Genomic DNA, 18,843 nt, shown 5'->3' with positions numbered 1-18,843 from the left:
TACATCACCTATTAGGAAGTGGAAAGTTCGGGGATCTCTTGATACCAAGCCAAGGTCAGGTAGACCAAGAAAGATTGCAGCCATAACTGACAGAAGAATTGTTCGGGATAAAACTGTGCATATATATATATTCACATACACACACAGTATATATATATCATGTAAAACTTAAAGGACAATTACACTTTTACAAAAACAACAGCCTTCCTAGCCCTCTAACCTAGACATCGTCACTTTAATGCTTATTTACTTCTCCTAAGGTGTTTACGCCATGCATTCTGAAATCCTCTCTGGCGCTGCCTGAGCCTTCTCAGCATCTCCATATAAATTTGAATGCTGCCATACTCTTAGTATCTTTATTGTAGAAATATTAACCTATTCAAGTTAATGAGAAATGACTGCACAGGCAGAGAAGGATGTCTACACCATCGTAGGCTGCTGTCATCATGGAGAGGTAAGTAAGAATCTGGCGGAGGGGTTCTAGGTTAGATCAGATTAGAGGGCTGGGGAAGGGGGGCGTGTATGTAAAGTGTAGTTGCTCTTCCAATACTGAATATTCAAATGTGCCATTTGTGAGCAAAGATGGGACGCATTTTAGTTTGCAGAAGTATACAAGAACAAGTGCAATAAAAACAGTACTGGGCAAACTACGTATAAGGGAAGAACCCTGTAATAAACACTTCTAAAAGAAAAATTTGATAGAAATAATGCAAAAAAATATTTAAAATAACCAATTTGTAAACATAAAAAAAATGTAAAATATAAACTGAAAAAAAACTTGCTATAGTCTCCCTCTGAAGGGAGCCTGTCAGGACAGAAATAAAGCAGCAGCCATTGCCAGCTTGTTTTAAAACATGCTTGAGGATCGAACATTCTGACACATTGCTGGCTGCATGTCGGTTTTAGGTCAGTGCCTCGCTGAGCTAAAAAGCAAGGCAAATTACGGTCTTGAACACAATATCATTAATCTACTCCAGTTTAGGACATTGCTTCTATATAAAACATTGTTTCTACATAAAAAGTCCAAATATATTTATCCACATTAATAATAAAGAGTATAAAAAGATAGATTTAGACGAAATAAGGAGACTTACTCATAGAAGTGACACTTGGAGATAGACAAGAAAGCACAGTCGCGATTGGCTTTGATGGTGAATATTAGGGGCTCTCCTGTTAAGACAGCCAGCTGTCCCACCAACTCCCCCGGGTGTGTGATAAAAAGGCAGGTCTCTTCCTCCCTGTCAATCTTCCTCTGGTAGACATGCAGGAGGCCGGAGATGACAAACCGGATGTTGACATCCTAACAATAAACCAAAACAGATATATGGAATTGTCGCAAAATTTCAATTCAACAACCCAAACTCTAGTCAAAACTTAGTTTAAATTTTTGATACACGGACCAGTAAAGCAACATCAGAATTCAGATGCCTTCTCTAGGATACACTGTAGGGTGGCCCACAGTGCCTCTGACACCTCCACATCCATGTAGGAGAGAGAAGATATGTTTCCCCATTATTTGGGTTGTGGTCCCTTTAAGGGTGATACAGGGTGAGGGGTTCTGGGGTAGTCCATTTGGAGAGAATAGGGCTGATTCTAAAAGTCTGGTCAGAATAGTATCAATTTCTTCTGTAACATGAAAATGGCAGGGTCAGAATTTGGCATACACAGACAAACATTTACAGCTGTTACAAGAAAAGTAGAAGGTAAATCTTTATATAGGGACACTTATTTTGGTGACAACTGTGTAAGAGAGGATCTTGTATTTTGTATCAGTGAGAAATTTCCTCCCACTTCTGTGGCGTTGCTGGTACAGGAAGCGAGATGAAATCTTCACAATGAAGATTTGCTACTCTATTAAAAAAAAAAAAAAAAAAAGAAAGAAAAAACTTTGAATGAAGTTGAGCTTTAATAAGCCTTCACATATGTACGCTTATGTTTCTATGCCACTATGGAAGATACTGAGTTGGCTATTTTCAGCAATTATCTCCATGTACAGTATTTCAGCAGCAGCTAATTGGGATTATGAACTAAGATAAAGATATGTTTTTTTAAACCACAACTTGTAGAATACCTGAATAATTATACAGGTGTAATAAGTGAAAGAGTGCCAAATAAAAAATGAAAGATTTTTCATTTGGCACTCTCTGACTTTTTACACTTGGATTTCTCAGCTTGAGTGAATGTCCTCTCCTGGGAGATCCCAGTCTTTGTGATGAGATGACGAATACAAGCCAATTAGGCTCAAGTAATGACTTTGTCCACATTTTGATAACCCGTGATAAATCAGCATCCAGCACCCCTCTACCCAGCAAAGTTTTGAATATTTAAAGGCCACATTGAAAGTCTTGCCTCATGAGCACTAATTTACATCAATTTGATCTGTGTGTAAAATCAATCAAAATCAATAATTCAATTATTATTATTATTATTGGTTGGTAGATTGAAGGTGTCTGTTTTCCAGACTGACCTGGTCGCCTTGTCTGGACAGGACGGTGCCACCCTTGACTTGATGTAATGTCACTCTTCCATTCAGCAGTGATGGGTCCTGTGGTGGAAAAAAAAATCAGCAATTAGGAACTAACTAATTAACAGGCCTACTCCTCTGCATGTTCCATGTATAAAAATCCACAATATTGGAAAAAGCATTATTTGGAAGAGCAAACCACCATATTATTTTTTTGTAGAAAGAACAAAAAATAAACATTAGGCCTTATTCACATGGGAAATACATAACCGTACACACCTATGGAGGTACATGTTTACTCACAGGAGTTACGTGTATACAATTGCTGTCAACTGGGGCACAGCAGCTGCACGGACACAGTCACTGCTCCCAATGCGAACGTCTACATTTGGGGCCATGTGCCTGTATGTCAAAATGGGAGCAACAGCTGTGTCCGGGCAGCCACTGCTTCCCAATTGTCAGCAAAAGGACTGCCTGCATTGGGATGCACAGAACACAAGTTCATACCTGTGCAGGTAAACGCAGCTCTCCACAGGTGTACGGTTATGTATGCCTGGGGTGAACGAGGCCTTACACACTGGTTGAGGATGCATGTTTATGTCCTGTGCAGATACTTCTGAAGTCAGCTTCATCTCAAAAGAACAACAAAAATCAGTAAGCAAATTCAATCCTGGCTGGAATTGGGTTTTAAGAATTAGAACTTTTACTTTACAAATATTTATTGAGAAGCAAATCAAGGTAACTTGATCAACATGGACATATATCAAATGATGAGAACATAAGGAGAAGGTCAATATTATACAGAAGTAGCAATAGTGTAACAACAATAGGTTGTATGGTCTAATATACGTTTGGTTAAAGGAGAACTTTGTTCTTTTAAGGTCAGCAGCTACAAACACTGTAGCCGCTGAATTTTAAAAATCAGGTAGTTCCAGTGCTTGGAGTCCAGTGCTGTCTTCTCATAGCCAGTTCATCTTCTCCTGTGACATGCCCCAGAAGGCTGTAGAAGGGGAAGGAAGGGGCAGGAAAGTGGCATCATCCTCGCCTAGGTGAGGCGTGCGGACGTGGGAACGGGTACCAATAAAAATTACAGGCTTGGGGGTTGGGAGCTAACTGGCTGTACTTCACTTTTTCAGTAAAGTTCCACTTTAAGGCCTCAGTTTTAGACAGGATAAACTTATAGCTACATAGAGGGATCTGGAAACCAAGGTTAAAGCAGTCTTCCAGGTATAGCTAATTAGTATAGATATGAGAACCAGAAAGGATTATTTAGGGAATAAACAGGAAGAAGTTGAGGATCTAAGAAGAGGATGTTGGAGCTGGAAAACTGATCTTTGCCTCACTATTGATCTATGAACTCTGCCTCATTTACTAGCAATCTCTGAACTCAGCCTTAGGCTAGGTTCACACCTATGCATTGTCTGCAGCATTTTGCAGAAAGTCCATTTAACATGATTTCCTCTGGGACACGTTCACACCTCTGCGTTTTCACAAGGTGCGTTTTTTGGAAAGGGTCAGGGACTTTTTTAAATGCAAAACGTTGCATCAAAAACGCATGTGCAAAACGCAAAACACACCGCAAAAAGCACTGCAGAAACAGTTCAAACGCAAACTGCATAGGTCTGAACCTAGCCTAACTACCGATCTCCGAACTCTGCCTCATTTACTACTTATCTCTGAACTCTGCCTCACATTCCAGTCTCCAAACTCTGCCTCATTAACTGCTGATCTCTGGATTCTGCCTCATCTACTGCTGATCTCCGGACTCTGCCTCACTTACTGCTGATCTCCGGACTCTGCCTCATCTACTGCTGATCTCCGGATTCTGCCTCATCTACTGCTGATCTCCGGATTCTGCCTCATCTACTGCTGATCTCCGGATTCTTCCTCATCTACTGCTGATCTCCGGACTCTGCCTCACTTACTGCTGATCTCCGGACTCTGCCTCACTTACTGCTGATCTCCGGACTCTGCCTCACTTACTGCTGATCTCCGGACTCTGCCTCACTTACTGCTGATCTCCGGACTCTGCCTCACTTACTGCTGATCTCCGGACTCTGCCTCACTTACTGCTGATCTCCGGACTCTGCCTCACTTACTGCTGATCTCCGGACTTTGCCTCACTTACTGCTGATCTCCGGACTCTGCCTCACTTACTGCTGATCTCCGGACTCTGCCTCACTTACTACTGATCTTCGGACTCTGCCTCACTTACTGCTGATCTTCGGACTCTGCCTCACTTACTGCTGATCTTCGGACTCTGCCTCACTTACTGCTGATCTTCGGACTCTGCCTCACTTACTGCTGATCTACGGACTCTGCCTCACTTACTGCTGATCTCTGGACTCTGCCTCACTTACTGCTGATCTCTGGACTCTGCCTCATTTACTACTGATCTCTGAACTCTGCCTCATTTACTACTGATCTCTGAATTCTGCCTCACTTACTACTGCCCTCTGCCTCACTTACTACTGCCCTCTGAACTTTGCATCACTTAGCACTGACCTCTGCCTCCTTTACTACTGATCTCTGAACTCTGTGTCACTTACTACTGACCTGTGAACTCTGCTTTACTACTGACCTTTGAACTCTACATCACTTACTACGGACCTCTGCATCACTTACTACTGACCTCTGAATTCTGCATCATGTACTACTGAACCCCTGCACTCGCCTTCCCTTTTAACCACTGCCAATATTTAGCGCAATAAAAACCACACCCAATTTCTGCCACAGCACACTTCATATGCCAACCTTTTTTCTTGCTCTAGGGGGCTGAGCCTATGATTATGCACACAAACCCACTGCTTGCATAAAACTCCCCTGCCCAGCTACAAAATTCTACAGAATTTGGGGAAAACATGATTTGTTTATTAATTTCTGGATTGGAGAAGCCACAGATACATTTTAGGAGTTTTTGTTCTTCTATCTGAAATATGTGATTGGGGATGGAAACGGGGAGGTCCCTGAGAGCATACAATTTGGCAAGATACATCATCTTGACCACATGAATCCTACCGAACCATGATATAAGGAAATATTGCCAAGATTCCCCAAGTAGGGCGTTCAACAATCTAAATAGAGGTAGAAAATCAATTGATATAGTACAGTGATGAACATGGATTTCGACTTGGTTGGTCCTATGCTGGCCCGATAGGATAGGGATGTCATCTAGTACCAAGAAAATGATTTGAGAGGAAGCTATGTGGAGAGGTAAGGCACATTTTTATGTTACACTGTTCAACAGGTAAAAAGTTTTGGGCATAAAATTAGCTAATCTTACATAATTTTGGGGTGCTGAAAACGAAAATGACCCTAAAAAATGTTGATTGGCTCTAGTTTCCATGATATATTCACCCATCTAATGACGTAAGCCATTCAAAATTATGATGCAACTTCAGCTGCATATTGCGCAATTGATACTGGTGACCAATAGAAAATTGCATGTATACTGAGATGATGCAATATTAGCCTTTAATTGCATCACTTCACTGCATAAAAGCTGCAGTATCTGTAGCTGATTGAAGTTCGACAGCGTCTTTACATTTCGTTTTATGCTTATATAGGCTACTCAGTAATGCCTCGAACTTGTGTGAATAAAGCAGATAATTTCTGCTATATCTGCGGTGAAATAACTTTTATCTCACAAAAAAGGAGGATAACAGGAATGATTAAGAAAGCCTACAACTTGTATTTTGGCTGCAAGATAGGAGACCAGGACAAGAGCTGGGCACAACATATATGCTGCAATTCTTGTGGGACGGCACTGGAGCAATGGTTGAATGGAAAAAAGGCATCTATGCCTTTCGCTGTGCCAATGATTTGGAGAGAGCCAACAGATCATGTTAGTAATTCTTACTTTTGTATGGTGCCTCCAATTGTAAAAGGGCTAAATAAGAAGAAAAAGTTATCTGTGCACTATCCAAATATTCCATCCGCAATACGTCCAGTTCCTCATGGAGAGGGGCTACCAATTCCTAAAGCACCAGAATCCTTCGTGGTTGAGTCAAGTGAGGAAGAACCTGAAGCGTGTAGTCACGTGCAGTTGTAAGAGATAGCCCTTTCCTCGAATACAAGAGAAAAGCCAAGAGAAGCAAAACCGACACAAACTGAAGACAAAACTAGTGAGAATCCTAAGTATTAAAATCATTCAACTTAGCTTATGGCTATAATTTTTCTTGGTAATCCTATGCAATATATTATGCCATTTAGGCTTTGTTATGTAGTCAATATCACTTGCTTTATATTTGTGGAAAGACATCTATCTATATAATTATTGTGCATTATGTAGTCATTACGCCTATAGTAGAAAACTTTCCGTTTACAGAAAAACTAGAGCCAATTGACAAATTTCATTGTTATATTTGAACTCAGAATGTGAAATTCATTAAGAAATGGATCCTTTTGTTTCCAAAACTGGCAAAAAATAAAAATTTGTTGAACAGTGTTACCTGCAAAAATGTGAGCTTGTGATTAACCCCAGTGGTTTCAGTTTCTTTAATATTGATTAAATGCTGGATTTCAGCTTTAAGGTTTTTGTAAATCAAAATTTAGCACAAACCTAAAATTTCACCTGCTTCATGTGAACCCCCCCCCCACCCTGCTTCTCATATAACAATTAACATACTGCTGGCCACACACGAATTCGGGAAAATACACAATAGGAAGACACTTAAATTAGGATGGGACAGAACAAGGAGAACAGACAGGGAACAGATCGTGAGTATATTTAGGAGATAATAAGCACTGCTGCCTTGCTCTGACAACGAATAACGTCTCGGCAATGTATATGTGGGAGGGTGCTGCAAGAATATAGCTGAAGGGCTGTGTTGTTTTAACATAATTATTGAGCTCAGAACTGTAATTATTCAAGGCAGATTCAGTTCAGATCAGGGATCTGTATCATGATTCATTTCATAAGCAAGATAATTAAAGAGTCACTTAGGAAAGGATCGACATTGACTCCTGAGATGTTGTCAGGAGACATTAACTGCTGTGCTGCCAAGGCCTAGCACTAAAATCGCATCAGAGACATAGGCTAAGTTACACAGATGATTTTAAGTAGCTCAGCTGTGCTACTAAAATCATTAGTGATTAGTTGCTGAACAGGTGAGACATATGGTGTAAACTACACATCAGCATAAAGTAGTGATACGTCACACACAAATGAAACATTTGTGAAATTAATCGCAATTATTACTCTATAGGAGGGGTAAGCATTTCATTTTCCCAAGGGTTAACATTAGAAAGTGGTACTGTTGAGGGCTGAACCAATAACCTGAACTTAATTTTGCTCAATACAAATTTTGGACCTAGGAAAGTCAATAAGTATGCAAACACTGAAAACAAACACCGGCTGAGAGCGCATGCACAGGTGGCAGGAGCAGATGGACTTCTAACCAGCTTCGCACACTCCCAGCACAGTCAGACTGCATTAGCGGCTCCCTGCCTCACTTATCTCGGCCACCTGCCTGGATCACTTGCTGAGGCGGTGGCTACCCGAACTACGTCCTTTCGGTCGACAGGGAATGCTCCAGATGGCTCCCGCAATCAGACCCAAGTGGCAGGGGGAGGTGGCAAGATGGTATCCGGCACCAGCTCCCACACCAGCATGACAATGGAGAAGGAGAAGCTGCTGCCACAGAGGACCAAGTGGAATCCCCTTGGAACTGAAGGCCATACCGCTGGCTCTTCTAATGGTCCTCCATGTATGGGTGAGCTAACAGATCCTCCCTGCTCTCTCCCCAGCCCAGTCAAATCCCTCCTGCAGGCTGCAGCCTCATCATCAGGCCAAGATTCCCACACTTCCTCTGCCCTGGATAAAGAAATAGCAGACATTTTTTCTCAGTCAAAGTAGTAGCCAGGAGCCAGACCTGGATAGCCCTGCAAATTTCCAAACTTCACCACCTGCACCACCACAATACTTGGGGGACTCGGTACTAACTTCCCGCTTTGCTAATTTGCTTCAGAGGGAATTGGAAAAGGCCATTACTAAATTGGCCTCTGAGCTAAAACAAGATTTTCAAAAGATGAGCTTAATACTGTCCCCACCACTGGGAAAGTATTAAGTCTAAGGTAGATGATACAGTCCACCTAGGGATTCAAAATTCCAATACGATTACTGACTTACAAGATCGCCTGGAGGAAGCATACTCTAAAATTGATAATCTTGAAAATCGGGCTAGGCGCTACAGCTTTGTAGTAGGGGCCTCCTTGAAACAGTGAAAGATGTCACCTCTATCATATATTCTCTTATGCAATCTGCAGTACGGGATATTGATGAAATCCATTTTGAGATTAATCACATTCATTGGGCTCTGGTCCCTTTAAAACCGGACAGGCCGCCCCAGAGATGTAAATGTGAAACCACACTTCTTCAGGGTAAAGGAGGTGGTTATGCATTACGCCAGAGAACACCCAGATCTGGAAGCTGATGGCTACAAAACTCTAATCTTTGCAGATATCTCTCAGGCTACCATTCAAAAAAGAAGGGCCTTCAAATCCTTGCTTTCACCTCTCATGCAACGGGACATTTGCGACAGATGGAACTATCCTTTCCACGTATTCACGAATAATGGCAAATCCTACTCCTTTTCTACATTCTCTAAAGGAGAGAAGGTCTTATTGAAATTGGGCTCTCTTTCCCACAGCCCCTTGTCTCAGAACCAGTCAAGATCTAGTGGTCCTTCTCTGCTCTCATCCATCTGGTCGCTTCCGCCGATGAAGAAATCTACAACCTCTCACCATGTAACCTTGTCTTTTTTTCTGCCAGTGGACTCTTCTCAGTGGTCCCCTTACATTAGCCACCACATGTGCTCCTTTCCACTTCGCTAGAAGTGCCTTGAACTTGGCAGTTCTAGTTCTTTCAGTTGTTGCATTTAATTTTGGACTGGTGACTTTGTCCCGGCCTAACTATAATAAAAATATAATAGTTTATTATGCGTGTTATTATTGATACCTATACAGGTGACCTAGGGACCTTTCATTACCTACACTATATTACCAAAAGTATTGGGACAACTGCCTGTACACGCACATGAACTTTAATGGTATCTCAGTCCTAGTCAGTAGGGTTCAATACTGACAAGGCCCACCCTTTGCAGCTATAACAGCTTCAACTCTTCTGGGAAGGCTGTCCACAGGGATTAGGAGTGTGTCTATGGGAATGTTTGACCATTGTTCCAGAAACGCATTTGTGAGGTCAGGCACTGATGACGGACAAGAAGGTTTGGCTTGCAGTCTCTCCTGTAATTCATGGTGTTCGACCGGGTTGAGGTCAGGACTCTGTGCAGTCCAGTCAAGTTCCTCCACCCCAAACTTGCTCATCCATTTCTTTATGGACCTTGTTTTGTGCACTGGTGCGCAATCATGTTAGAACATGAGAAGCGCGATTTGTCACTCCAGAGAACACGTCTTCACTGCTCTAGAGTCCAGTGGTGGTGTGCTTTACACCACTGCATCCGATACTTTGTATTGGAATTGGTGATGTAAGGCTTGGATATAGCTGCTCGGCCATGGAAACCCATTCCACGAAGCACTCTGCTGTTGTGCTAATCTGAAGGCCACACATAGTTTGGAGGTCTTTAGCTATTGACTCTGCAGACAGTTGACTACTTATGCGCACTGTGCACTTCAGCATGCGCTGACTCCACTCTGTCATTTTACGTGGCTAACATTTGTGCCTGAGTTGCTGTTGTTCCCAGTTGCTTCCACTGTGTTATAATACCACTAACAGTTGACCATGGAATATTTAGTAGTAAGGAAATTTCATGGATGGACTTCTTGCACAGGTGGCAACCAATCACGGTACCATGCTTGAATTCACTGAGCTCCTGAGAGCGACCTATTCTTTCGCAAATGTTTGAAGAAGCAGTCTGCATGCCTAGGTGCTTGATTTTATACACCTGTGGCCATGGAGGTGATTGGAACACCTGAATTCAATGATTTGGAGGGGTGTTTCAATACCTTTGGTAATATAGTGTACGTATGTATATATTTTTCAGTGCCAGGAGGGGTCTATGCACTCTCCCTAATTGAAGGACTCTTCCCATTGCTTAGTTTTGGTGAAGACTCCTCCATTCCCAGAACTTGTGTTCTGGACTATTTCACTGTTTTTGTACACTCTGATATTAGATAGCAGTAATGTTTTGCATTGCCTGATGCTGGGCGGTTCTCAGCCCATGTGTCTCCTATTTCTTTCTTTCCTTCTCTTTTTTCCCTTACAATTTTTTAATTTTTTTTTACGGTCACCCGGGGACTCTTCAGGACACTGGTTCCTTTGGGTTGGTGGGTGGGTCTGTATGTCTATAACAATGTTTGCCGTTTTCCATGTCTCAACTAGTGAAAAACACCATCCAATTGATCTTCCACAATGTTCAAGGGCTAGGATCACCTTCACAATGCATTAAAGCCTTCACACATTCTAGGTCCTTAGCAGCTGATGTGGTGGCTCTTCAGGAAACACATTTTACTTCTTCTTTCGCCCCCCAATACATTCACAAAGATGGAAGTGGCTCTCTGTCTGTCGAGGCGGCTTTCTTTTGTCGAGTCTAAAGTGCTGAAGTACAAGGAGGGGCGATATTTTTTGGTGAAGGGACATTTGGGAGAGTACTTGGTGACCTTCTTAGTTTATTATGCCCCTAAAACAAATTGAGTGGCCTTCTTTAATTCCTTATTTCAATCTTTGGCCCCTGAATTTGAAGGGGATTTTATTTTAGTGGGCGATTCTATTCTAGGTTTAGACCATATCCTGGATAAATCTCATGTTGCTAAACTTAGATCTCCTTCTAAACAAAGCATTCATTTGCACAATTATTATATCATTATGACCTTGTTGATGCTTGGAAGGAGGCCAATCCTACAACTAGAGATTTTTCTCACTTCTCTAGAGCTCATAATCATTATTCCCGCATTGATCATGTGCTTCTCCTCTCAGGACTTCTACCTAAATTGCTCTCAGCTAAAATAATTTCCATGCCTTGGTCTGACCATGATCCTATAATATTAACACTTCCTAACTTGACAGTTAGAATGGCCAAACCACACTGGCAACTGAACGTGTCTCTTAGTTACGAATCTTACTGCTTAGATATCACCACCCATTTGAAAACTTACTTTGATGTTAAAGCAGATGACACTACCCCAGCGATTAACTGGGCCTGTTAGAGGCTTCCTTATTCAATTGTCATCTACACTTGTGGCCAAAAGTTTTGAGAATGACACAAATATTAATCTGCACAAAGTCTGCTGCTTCAGATCTTTTTGTCAGATGTCACTATGGTGTACTGAAGTGTAATTAAAAGCATTTTAATAAGTGTCACAGGCTTATATTGACAATTACATTAAGTTTATGCAATGAGTCAATATTTGCAGTGTTGACCCTTCTTTTTCAAGACCTCTGCAATTTGCCCTGGCATGCTGTCAATCAACTTCTGGGCAACATCCTGATTGATGGCAGCCCATTCTTGAATATCCAATGCTTGGAGTTTGTTGGCATTTGTGGGGTTTTTTTTGTGCACCCGCCTCTTGAGGATTGATCACAAGTTCTCAATGGGATTAAGGTCTGGGGAGTTTACTGGCCCTGACCCAAAATTTTGATGTTTTGCTCCCCAAGCCACTTAGTTATCATTTTTGCCTTATGGCAAGTGCTCCATCATGCTGGAAAAGGCATTGCTCATAACCAAACTGTTCTTGGATGGTTGGAAGAAGTTGCTCCTGGAGGAGGCTTTTGTACCATTCTTAATTCATGGCTGTGTTTTTAGGCAAAATTGTGAGTGAGCCCACTCCCTTGGCTGAGAAGCAACCCCACACATGAATGGTCTCAGGAAGCTTTACTGTTAGCATCACACAGGACTGATGGTAGTGCGCACCTTTTCTTCTCCAGACAAGGTTTTTTCTGGATGTCCCAAACAATCAGAAAGGGGATTCATCAGAGAAAATGATTTTACCACAGTCCTTTGCAGTCCAATCCCTGTACCTTTTGCAGAATATCAGTCTGTCCTTGATGTTTTTCCTGGAGTGAAGTGGCTTCTTTGCTGCCCTTCTTAACACCAGGCCATCCTCCAAAAATATTTGCCTCGTACCTGCCTACTGTCATTTCTGAGTAAGCTCTGCACTTGTGGCGCCCTGATCCCGCAGCTGAATCAACTTTAGGAGATGATCCTGGCACTTGCTGGACTATCTTGGGCGCCTAAATCCTTCTTCACAACAATTGAACCTCTCTCCTTGAAGTTCTTGATGATCCGATAAATTGTTGATTTAAGTGCATTTTTAGGTCTCAAATCACCAAGGGATGATAAGTATTCATTTAACCACGACCTATTGCCTATCACTTATATCCCGACTGTTGTGGAGGGACTGTGGTTACTGTATATGGTGTATTTCCTCACTATGAGGCCTAGGAAACATTTCACCTGGATCACAGTCTTGGATGCATTGTGATGCGTGAGGGAGGTTTTTCATATACTACCTCAATCCTCCCCTGGATGATGCTTATATTAGACATCAGAGGGAGGTAAAAGGGCACTCATGTCATCTTTGGTTTCCTCCTCTGGATCACATCCATTTGTGGCTAGTAATGACATATTTACTGGCCTCTTGTGCCACTCCCCAGCCTGAAACAATCCCCCCCAACTGATGTCAGTAGAAGAGAGGCGGGGAAGCTAGCAGAGTTGCATGGGGGAGGGGGGTCCAAGGGAGCACACCAGGGCCCTGGGCAGCAGAAGGAAGGGGAACCTGGACAGGAGGGGTGGTGAAGGCAGCATTTGCTGTAGCCAAATCTCTGTATTTTCCTCCTGCAGCAGCTGAAAGCTGGCGGTAGGGAGAAGAGGAGAAGCAGGCTACCACCTGTTGCAGGAAAAAAATACAGGGATCTGTTTGAGTAAATTGCACCCTCCGCTACCCCTCCTGTCCAGGTTCCAGCAGGTAAGGGACGCAATCTACCCGTCGCCTGCTCACGGTGGACGGGTTATTGACCCCCAGTTTAGACGGATCTGTACAGATGTAAGTGGATGCCATCCATTTGCTTCTGTTGTTTTTATGTCCGATTTTAGGCAAGAAACATTTTTTATTTATACATTTGCCACCTCTGATTGGTGATATAAAACCTCTGAACTGATATAAACTGATGTAAACTGAACAGAATTGAAATAAAGTGCAAACTGAATCTGTTTTCTCTTTGAAAAAAACTTGACTGAAAGGATGATGCCCATGGGGCCTAATTCATTTGCTCCATCAGTTTGATGATCAGTCTCTGCTTCTAGTTAAATAATTGCTAAAAATTTTAGAAGCATGGCTAAGCTACTAAAAATCATCATGTGATTGAAAAAGTATTCATATCCCTTGATATTTTCCACATTTTGTCATGTTACAACCAAAAAACTAAATGTATTTTATTGGGATTTTATGTAATAGGCCAACACAAAGTGGCACATAATTGTAAAGTGGAAGGAAAACAATGACTGGTTTTCAACATTTTTTACAAATAAATATGTGAAAAGTGTGGAGTGCATTTGTACTCAGCCCCCCTGAGTCAATACTTTGTAGAACCACCTTTCGCTGCAATTACAGCCTTTTTGGAGAGGTCTCTACCAGCTTTGCACATCTAGAGAGTGAAATGTTTGCCCATTCTACTTTGCAGAATCGCTCAAGCTCTGTTAGATTGGATGGAGAGCGTCTGTGAACAGCAATTTTCAAGTCTTGCCACAGATTCTCAATTGGATTTAGATCTGGACTTTGTCTGGGCCATTCTAACACTTGAATATGCGTTGATCTAAACCATTCCATTGTGGCTCTGGCTGTATGTTTAGGGTTGCTTTCCTGCTGGAAGGTGAACCTCCGCCCCGTTCTCAAGTCTTATACAGACTCTTGAAAACAGAAAACAGGTTTTCTTCTAAGATTGCCCTGTATTTGGCTCCATCCATCTTCCCATCAACTCTGACCAGCTTCCCTGTCCCTGCTGAAGAAAAGGATTCTCACAGCATGATGCTGCCACCACCATGTTTCACGGTGGGGATGGTGTGTTCAGGGTGAAATGCAGTGTTAGTTTTCTGCCACACATAGTGTTTTGCTTTTAGGCCAAAAAGTTCAATTTTGGTCTCATCTGACCAGAGCACCTTCTTCCACATGTTTGCTGTCTCTCCCACATGGCTTCTCACAAACTGCAAACGGGACTTCTTATGGCTTTTTTTCAGCAATGGCTTTCTTCTTGCCGCTCTTCCATAAAGGTCAGATTTGTGGAGTGCACGACTAATAGTTGTCCTGTGGACAGATTCTCCCACATGAGCTGTGGATCTCTGCAGCTCCTCCAGAGTTACGATGGGCCTCTTGGCTGCTTCTCTGATTAATGCTCTCCTTGCCCAGCCTGTCAGTTTAGGTGGACAGCCATGTCTTGGTAGGTTTGCAGTTGTACTCTATTTATCAACTCCTCTGGGAAGGCTGTCCACAAGGTTTAGGAGTGTGTCTATGGGACATTGTCCAAAATGTCATGGTATGCTGACACCTTAAGAGTTCTCTTTACTGGAACTAAGGTGCCAAGCCCAATCCCTGAAAAAAACCCCACACCATAATCCCTCCTCCACCAAACTTTACACTTGGCACAATGGAGTCAGGCAAGTACCATTCTCTTGGCAACCACCAAACCCAGACACGTCCATTGGATTGCCAGACAGAGAAGCATGATTTGTCACTCCAAAGAACACGTCTCCATTGCTCTAGAGTCCAGTGGCGGCGTGCTTTACACCACTGTATCCAATGCTTTGCATTGCACTTGGTGATGTAAGGCTTGGAAGTAGCTGCTCGGCCAGAGAAACCCATTCCATGAAGCTCTCTATGCACTGTTGTGCTAATCTGAGGCCACATGAAGTTTGGAGGTCTTTAACTATTAACTCTGCAGACAGTTGGCGACTTATGCGCACTGTGCACTTCAGCATTCGCTGACCCCGCTCTGTCATTTTACGTGGCCTACCACTGCTGTTGTTCCCAGTTACTTCCACTTTGTTACAGTACCACTAACAGTTGACCATGGGATATTTAGTAGCAAGGAAATTTCACGGATGGACTTATTGCACATGTGGCAACCTATCACGGTACCACGCTTGAATTCACTGAGCTCCTGAGAGCGACCCATTCTTTCACAAATGTTTGTAGAAGCAGTCTGCATGCCTAGGTGCTTGATTTTATACACCTGTGACCATGAAGGTGATTGGAACACCTGAATCCAATGATTTGGAGGGGTGTTTCAATACTTTTGGCAACATAGTGTATGTTGACAATCAGCATGACTATTTCGCTCTAGATCAGCAGTTCATTTCACAGTTGGTCTGTTGTGTACCATTCAATGAATGGCCTGCATTAGGCTGACAATAGAGGAGGAGAATTTTTGCCCAACAAAAGGTATGACAAATTGTGACATATCAGGAAGATATCCACTCTCCTCCAATGATGGTAACAACTGTAATATTCTGGATTCACCATTATTTCCTATCCAAGTGACAAGGGGTAACCAAGACCAAAAGAGAGACATAGAAATAAAAAAACTTGTCAGAAAATGTGAACCCTTCCCTACTTTATCTAAAATGAAAAAATGCTCTGGAAAATCCCCAGACCCCTGAAACCTACAGTTCTCTATTTTATAAATACCAACCATCTCCCATGGTCAAAAACTGCATCCTACCTGTTAAGTGAGGTGGCCTATCATTGCAATGGGCCAATAGTGGAGTGCAAGAGGGAGTGGGCAACAGTGCTTGCACATGTATAAGTTACATGTACATTATGTGAACTATACCTAGGAGTTTGGTGTGTTCCAATGATTATGGCTCCACCCTGCCGACAGTACACAGCCGCTGCTAAATATTCTTATGCGGACAACGTATTCCTAATTGGCCATAGTATGCCCAGTGAGGCGAACCTCCAGTGCATATATGATGGACTTGCACAACCTTGAACTAGACTAGACTCCACTCTTCACAGTTAGTAAATAAACAAGGAAACTACTTTTGGGCAAAACAGACAAAGTCTCTGCTACCAAAAACCCATGTCAACTCCTATTAAAAGTTTGTAAGGAAGATTCTTTTTTTCATTTAAAGCCTGGCTCCATCCAGATAATTACCATTCACTTTTTGTCCTTGTGGCTTCTGCATAAGAAATGGGAATGAGTGCTTGTCTCTGGGAAAGATAGACACAGACACCAATAAAAAAATGTATTAGAGGTCCTAACATCTCCCCATTCAACTCTCACTGGAGGGATTATCCATCACTTTCAGTGCAGGCAAGTTGAAAGGGGAAATTTCCACAACAATGACAGAGATGGCAATAAAAACCTGACACATGCTCTAAATCTTCACAAAGTCCCTTCCCTCTTTGCACATTATAGACCTCTCCAGTTGTGGGAGTGTCTAATTACCCCTGTGCCAACCCAGCCCGTCTTCAATCTCCAAACATAATACTAATGTAGCTGCCCGGGGAGAAGCAATGGGGAATACTATACAGTGTCACTTGAGGGGCAACCCTGAGTCTCCTGGGGCTGCTGACTGTACATTGCAGTCTTGCAGCTTTTGTATGTTTACAGAAGAGTGGCCTAAACAGGTAGCATGCATAACATATGTAAAGTGGAACTAAACCACAAGATTATGATCAAGACTTTGAGCCCCCAGGACACTTTTGCCATAATGTGCAAGTATGCATGAGATATTTGTACATTATTATAGCCATACCTAAGAAAGAAATCCTCTCCAGTGGTGCAATGTCAGCACTCTCCTCCATTGCCGAAATTTCTATCTTCTTCCAGTATTCTTCTGGGTTCAGAGTCTTTGTCCTCTTATGGCCAGGCCTGGCTGACGTAGCGCCAGTGCAAGCGCACAAGAGTTATTCGGTGTTGGTACACGATCATGCCAAGACTGTACATGAGCTGTGTATACTTGGCTCAGTGTACACTTTTAGAAAAAGGTGCTTACAGGCATGACGAAGTATCTATGGCTGAAGAGACATACACAGCGGGAGTTTACTAAGATTGGAGCACACGTCTAGCTCTCATTTTCAAAGCTTAAAGTGTAAATTCATCTTTCAAGAAAAAATAATAAATGCACATATTTATGCAGGAAAAAATGTGCATTTATCATTTTTTCCTACAACAGCCTGTAAAGAATTGCATCTGCAATTAGTGGATCGTGGGTGCAATGTCAGGCTCCTGCAGACACGTCCTCTAAATTTCTGCTTGTACCTCTGTCTGGGCTGTTAGAAAGCTGAAGGAAGTGTCAGTGGACTACAAGGGCGCTCATCGGCTCCCTCACAAAGGTACACTTAGCCTTAAATAAGCAGAGGCTAGAAGCTGGTTTCTATTCACCGCTACAGATTATTTCTACAGCCTGTCAATATTTTTGTAAAACAAAAACTTTACTTCTTGGCAGTGTTTCAGAGTCACCGGTTTATATGGATGTACACTTGAAGCAGTGCTTTTAGTTCATAAAATACTTTACAATGGCTTTAAACTCACTTATAATGCTATGAAAATTTTTTTTTTAGGGAGGACTGGTATGAGAACAACACACTTCTCAACAGTCCCAGATTCTACATGACTGCCCTGCATTTTGATACACACAGTGCCACCGATTTGAGCACCGTCCCACAACTCCCCTGCCAGAATCGATCTTCTGCACAGCGGTGCCAGACAGTAGAAATGACAGCTGACATGAGTTAATCAGCACCAGTCAGCTGTGTAGTCAGTGTAGTCTGTCGCTGTAACCATTCATAATTTCTGGAACTGCAGCCAATCAAGAGGTGCTGATTGTTCTTTCCTGACTGACTGATCTTTATAGCTGTCAAGTGGTGATTAATTGATTTAAGCTGAATTACAGGAATTCAGCAACTTTGCAAAAAGTGCAGGACCTCTTTGAGTTAAGTCCAATTAGGTGTATTTCCCCTCTGGGAGCTTTCTCTATTATTTATAAGTGACAGATTTATTGCACTCGCAGGGGATACACACTGGCTGTGAGAGGACAGCAGCACACAGAGCAACTATGCCTGCCCCTTCCGTCTACTGCCCATTCACAGAAGCCTTTGTATTTTGTGAATGAGTTCACATAGTACAAAGGCTTCTGTGAATGGTCAGAAGGAGGGGAGGGGCAGGCACAGGAGTAACAGTGACTCTGCTCTTGAAGGAACTGAGCCTGCAGTGGCCCATTTTGGTGTCAGTGGGAGGAATTATGCTTTATTGTTTGTGACAGTAGAAGGTACAGTTTCTCATTGCTGCGGTCAATGGGAGAAGAAAATGCCACGAGATCCAGATAAAGGCAATCAAAGGGCTTCATTTTGGGGATACTTGACATTGTTATCTCAAGGTAAAAGTTGGTGGATCTGTTGTGTTCCTAAACCATCATATGTGA

The 18,843-nt window shown here is 42.5% G+C and overlaps 1 protein-coding gene across 4 annotated transcripts in view; it reads right to left on the bottom strand.

Moving 5' to 3' along the window:
• Window positions 1-18,843, bottom strand: part of PNPLA7 (patatin like domain 7, lysophospholipase) — a 346,161-nt gene that overhangs the window by 234,162 nt on the left and 93,156 nt on the right. For all 4 annotated transcript variants that reach the window (XM_089675020.1, XM_089675022.1, XM_089675023.1 and 1 more), the window contains 2 exons: window positions 2,468-2,545; window positions 1,095-1,300 (listed from right to left, as the gene is read on the bottom strand). In XM_089675020.1, coding sequence (XP_089531146.1) covers window positions 1,095-1,300; window positions 2,468-2,545 — 284 coding nt within the window. The remainder of the gene's footprint in view (window positions 1-1,094; window positions 1,301-2,467; window positions 2,546-18,843) is intronic.

The sequence above is a fragment of the Staurois parvus genome, unplaced genomic scaffold, assembly GCF_062004578.1.
Source record: "Staurois parvus isolate SC_StPar_1 unplaced genomic scaffold, SC_StPar_1.0 ptg000154l, whole genome shotgun sequence".
Taxonomy (NCBI): Eukaryota; Metazoa; Chordata; class Amphibia; order Anura; family Ranidae; genus Staurois; species Staurois parvus.
Note: the sequence above shows the minus strand (reverse complement) of the source record. Positions and strands in the feature narration are given on the sequence as shown.